This window comes from Penaeus chinensis, chromosome 37 (genome assembly GCF_019202785.1).
Source record: "Penaeus chinensis breed Huanghai No. 1 chromosome 37, ASM1920278v2, whole genome shotgun sequence".
Taxonomy (NCBI): Eukaryota; Metazoa; Arthropoda; class Malacostraca; order Decapoda; family Penaeidae; genus Penaeus; species Penaeus chinensis.
The window spans coordinates 29,288,570-29,294,371 of NC_061855.1; the positions used below are offsets into that span (position 1 = coordinate 29,288,570).

Sequence of the window (5,802 nt, forward strand, 5' to 3'; positions counted from 1 at the left end):
TTTTGTTTTTTGTTTTTTTTTCTCTCTCTTCTTTTCTTTCCTTTGCTTTGCTTTGCTTTTACTTACTCAGGTAAATAAAAAAAAGTGTATGGATATTGAGATATATAGATGGATAAATGGATACATATATACGTGCGTACGCTCATATATACATACATATATACCTGTATACATACATACATACATACACACACACACACACACACACACACACACACACACACACACACACACACACACACACACATACACACACACACACACACATACATACATACATATATACATACATACATATATATCCATACATATGTACAAATATACATACATACATTCATTCATGCATACATACATACATATATACACATACATGTAGAGAAAAGAAGAGATGATTTAATTTAATTTCCATATTTAAATCTACATTTTAGAATATGAAACTACGTCCGTTTATCTACATTCATTCATTTATTCGCTCATTTCTCCCTTTGACTAACTATTCTTCCATTCCTCTCTTTCGTTTAGCATTTATTCTTCCATTCCCCTCTTTCGTTTAGCATTTATTCTTCCATTCCTCTCTTTCGTTTAGCATTTATTCTTCCATTCCCCTCTTTCGTTTAGCATTTATTCTTCCATTCCCCTCTTTCGTTTAGCATTTATTCTTCCATTCCTCTTTTTCGTTTAGCATTTATTCTTCCATTCCCCTCTTTCGTTTAGCATTTATTCTTCCATTCCTCTCTTTCGTTTAGCATTTATTCTTCCATTCCCCTCTTTCGTTTAGCATTTATTCTTCCATTCCTCTCTTTCGTTTAGCATTTATTCTTCCATTCCCCTCTTTCGTTTAGCATTTATTCTTCCATTCCTCTCTTTCGTTTAGCATTTATTCTTCCATTCCTCTCTTTCGTTTAGCATTTATTCTTCCATTCCTCTCTTTCGTTTAGCATTTATTCTTCCATTCCTCTCTTTCGTTTAGCATTTATTCTTCCATTCCCCTCTTTCGTTTAGCATTTATGCTTCCATTCCTCTCTTTCGTTTAGCATTTATTCTTCCATTCCCCTCTTTCGTTTAGCATTTATTCTTCCATTCCCCTCTTTCGTTTAGCATTTATTCTTCCATTCCTCTCTTTCGTTTAGCATTTATTCTTCCATTCCCCTCTTTCGTTTAGCATTTATTCTTCCATTCCTCTCTTTCGTTTAGCATTTATTCTTCCATTCCTCTCTTTCGTTTAGCATTTATTCTTCCATTCCTCTCTTTCGTTTAGCATTTATTCTTCCTCTCCTCTCTTTCGTTAAGCATTTATTCTTCCATTCCTTTCTTTCGTTTATCATTTATTCTTCTATTCCTCTCTTGCGTTTAGCATTTATTCTTTCATTCCTCTCTTTCGTTTAGCATTTATTCTTCCATTCCCCTCTTTCGTTTAGCATTTATTCTTCCATTCCTCTCTTTCGTTTAGCATTTATTCTTCCATTCCTCTCTTTCGTTTATCATTTATTCTTCCATTCCTCTCTTTCGTTTAGCATTTATTCTTCGATTCCTCCCTCTCACTAACTACCATATTTTCAGCTCCTCCTCCCTCTCACTGACCACGCCCACTTCCCCCTCCCTCCCTCCCCAGGATCGGTTCGGCGACAGGGAGGACCCATCGACCTCCTACTTGAACCTGAAGGAGCACGAGCCGCCCTTGAATTCAGTGATGCTCCTCGAAGGTTACAACAACACCCGCCTTACTTTGCGCATGTACTGTGCTTTGGAGTCGGCCGCCCGCGCTCACTACCCCACGCCCGTCGTCTTGTTCATGACAGCGAAGGTTGGGCGTGAGAAAGGGTTGGATGCTTGGTTGGGTGTTTTTTTTTTTTTTTTTTTTTTTTTTTGGCTTGTTGTTTATGTTTTCTTCGTTGTTGTTTCTTTGTTTCTCTTTTTTTTTTTTTTTTTGTCTGGTAGTATCTCCCTCTTACTCTCTTTCTCTTTCTCTTTCTCCCTCTCTCCCTCTCCCCCCCCCCTCTCTACCTCTCTCTCCCTCTCTCTCTATTTCTCTCTCTCTCTCTCTATCTATCTCTCTATCTATCTATCTATATATCTATCTATCTATCTATCTGTCTCTCCATCTCTCCATCTCTCTCTCTCTCTCTCTCTATCTATCTATCTATCTATCTATCTATCTATCTATCTCTCTCTCTCTCTCTCTCTCTCTCTCTCTCTCTCTCTATCTATCTATCGCTCTCTCTCTCTCTATATATATATATATATATCTGTCTCTCTCTCTCTCCCTCTCTCTCTCTCTCTCTCTCTCTCTCTCTCTCTCTCTCTCTCTCTCTCTCTCTCTCTCTCTCTCTCTCTCTCTCTCTCTCTCAGTCACTCACTCACTCTGTTGTTTACCTATCCATTCATTATCTACCCGTCTATTCGTATGTCAGTCTCTGCCTCTATCATTCTATATGGAATGCCAATCTGTGTGTGTGTGTGTGTGTGTGTTTGAGTGTGTGTGTGTGTGTGTATGTGTGTGTGTGTGTGTATGTGTGTGTGTGTGTGTGTGTGTGTATGTGTGTGTGTGTTTGAGTGTGTGTGTGTGTGTGTGTGTGTGTGTGTGTAGGTGTGTTTGAGTGTGTGTGTGTGTGTGTGTGTGTGTGTGTGTGTGGTGTGTGTGTGTGTGTGTGTGGTGTGTGAGAGAGAGAGAGAGAGAGAGAGAGAGAGAGAGAGAGAGAGAAGAGAGAGAGAGAGAGAGAGAGAGAGAGAGGGGGGGGGGGAGAGAGAGAGAGAGAGAGAGAAGAGAGAGAGAGAGAGAGAGAGAGAGAAGAGAGAGAGAGAGAGGAGAGAGAGAGGAGGGAGGGAGGGAGAGGGAGGGAGAGAGAGAGAAGAGGAGAGAGAGAAGAGAGAGAGAGAGAGAGAGAGAGAGAGAGAGAGAGAGAAGAGAGAGAGAGAGAGAGAGAGGGAGAGAGAGAGAGAGAGAGAAAGAGAGAGAGAAAGAAGAGAGAGAGAGGGAGGGAGGGGGCGAGGAGTTGTGCGGTGGTATTCGGGGGTGTGGCTTGTCTTGTCGTTCGTTGCTTTTGCGCGCTTGCGTCTTTTCTCTCACTCCTGCCTCCCTCTTTTCTCCTCTATGATGATATAAAGAATATATAAAATCTATAGATATATATAGATATATTATAGATAGATTATAGATTATAATATATATAATATTTATGATATATAGAATGAGATAAAGATATATATAAGAAAAGTGATATATATATAATAGATAATATGTATGAAATATAATTTGCTCTTTTCCTTTTCTCCTCTCTTCTCTCTCTTCGCTCGCCTCTCTCCCTCTCTCCTCCGCTCTCTCTCTCTCTCTCGTCTCTCTTCTTCCCTTTTCTCTCTCTCCTCTTTTTCTTCTCACCTCCTTCTCCGCTTTCTATCTCTCTCTCTCTCCTCCTTCCTCCTCCTCTTTTCTCTCTCTCTCCCCTTCTCTCTCGCTCTCTCTCTTTCTGTTCTGGCTCTCTCTTTTCTTGTCTCTCTCTCGCCTTTTAGAGTTGTTTTTTTTTTTTTTTTTTGTATGTCTTGTCTTTCTTTTTTTTCTTTCTTTCTTTTTGTTTTTTTCTTCTCTTCTTTCTTTCTTCCTTTTCCCCCCCGTTTTTCTCTCCTTCTCTCTTCTCCTCTCCCTCCTCCTCCCCATCCACCCCCCTCTCTCTCCTCTCTCTCTCTACTATCTCTACTCGCGTACCCACCACCCGTCACACCCTCCAACCCCCAATTTTCCATGCCCACAAAACAAAACCCACACCGGCCCCGCCCCACGAGACAAAGACAGGATCACCCCCCAATCAGAAGGTACACCCGGTTGTCGAAAAAATTTGAAATAGGAGTACCCCCCCTCACGTGACTTGTTTTCCCCTCAATAAAAAATGGGAAGGATCGAAAGGGTTGGCCACTGTCAACCCCATCAATGAATGAAAATAAGGATAAGTCAAAAATCAATTAAAAGCATGAAAAACGTTTAAGAACCCCTTTTTTTAAAAACCAACCGCCAAGCTTCTTCTCTCTCTCCCACCCCCCCCATGGTTTTCCAAGGAGACTTGTAAATGATCTTGACAATACTTTTTTTTTAACGTTATGATTAATTATAGTTTCTTTATGATTTATATATGTCGCATATAAAACCCCATATGTTTTTTTTTTTTTTTCTTTTTCTTTTTTTTTTCTAATTGGTCACGTAATGCTCTGGATGGAAATATTCCACTCGTATGTAGGAAAGATAATCCCAAAAATAATCTGCTTAAAGGACAATAAGGTAATAACAGTACTTATTTAAGTAATGAAACGGTAGCACTTTGCTCGGGATTTACTGCTACTTCTGCCCATGAACAATCACTAATTAACATGAAAAATTCCTTACATGAGTCATAAGCTCATGCCGCGGTAAGAGATGCAGTACACCAGGTTACATTAGGGTTGTAAAGATACTACTTGTGTTGAACACTGGCTTTGCAATTGCCAGCTCTGCCAGCCCCTCGACTCGACTCACTTGTGATAGGAGTACCGGCATCAGCATGTTAGGGTCAAATCCGGGGCGAAAAAGGAACTGGCCGCTCTACCGCCATCCCACTGAATGTATGTTCTTACGTCCACTTGAAGAGGAGACCAACATTGACTTTGGTGATGCTTGTAATTAAATTCATTGTATAGAAACGATTCACTAATAAGGTTATTTCAGTTAAATGAAGAGACTGATATTGATTTAGATATATGTAAGCCAAAATATCCATCCCACGTGACCTGTTTGTTTACTATTCTTATCATTGTTGTTGTTGTTGTTGTTGGTATTATTGTTGTAATTCTCATGTTTACTATTCTTACTATTATGTATTATTATCATTCCCATCATCATTATTATTAAGATTATTATCATTATAACCATCATTATTTTTAATATATTATTACTGTAGTTATTTTATTATCATTATTATTATCAATGATATTGTTATTAGCAATTTTATCATTGTTATTATTATTATTATTCTCATTATAGTTTGTATTATTATCACTGTTATCATCATTATTATTATTGTTATTATCATTATCATTATTATTATTCTCATACCTATTATAATCATTATCATCATCATCAGTCATCATTATTATCAGCATTATTATTATTACTATTATTATTATAATTAATGTTGTTGTTGCTGTTATTCTTTTATTATTATCATCATCATTATTATTATTATGAATTTCATTATCATTATTATTGTTGTTGTTGTTCTTTTGTTATTGGTATTGTTATTATTTATTATAATTATTATCATTATTATTATTATCCTTATATTATTATTATTATTATTATTATTATTATTATTATTATTTTCATCGTCATCACCATCATCAATATCTTTATCCATTGCTATTATTATCAATATCATTAGTAAGAGTTGATGTAGTAGTCTTATCGTTATCTTTATTATCTTTACTAGTAACCTCATCATTATGATTATTATGTTTGATAGAAGTCGGAGCAGCAAGATCAGTATTGCTTAATTTTCATCATTATCATTACAATTGTCATCAGCACGGGTGGTAGGAAAACCTGTAGAATTAGTAGTAATAGTAGTACTACCACATTCATGGACATTGCCAATCTATATAACCGTCAGTCTTATCACTGGATTTCTCTATAAATCATAATCAGTTGTTGCCTCCTACGTGGGACTGGAGATTAGCCGTGATAGATTGGTATGACTTGACTCTTGTGTTGAAAGAGCTCAACACAAGGAAATGAACACTAGATACGATAGTGTGGGCACGAGCGCTGAACTGACCAGCGGA

The 5,802-nt window shown here is 37.5% G+C and overlaps 1 protein-coding gene across 1 annotated transcript in view; it reads left to right on the plus strand.

The window, feature by feature from the left end:
* The window catches only part of LOC125045373, a 10,417-nt gene extending 5,768 nt beyond the window's left edge, over positions 1 to 4,649 (plus strand). The window contains exons 2-3 of the mRNA XM_047642579.1: positions 1,613 to 1,804; positions 4,401 to 4,649. Coding sequence (XP_047498535.1) covers positions 1,613 to 1,804; positions 4,401 to 4,649 — 441 coding nt within the window. The remainder of the gene's footprint in view (positions 1 to 1,612; positions 1,805 to 4,400) is intronic.
* Positions 4,650 to 5,802: the final 1,153 nt, after the last annotated feature.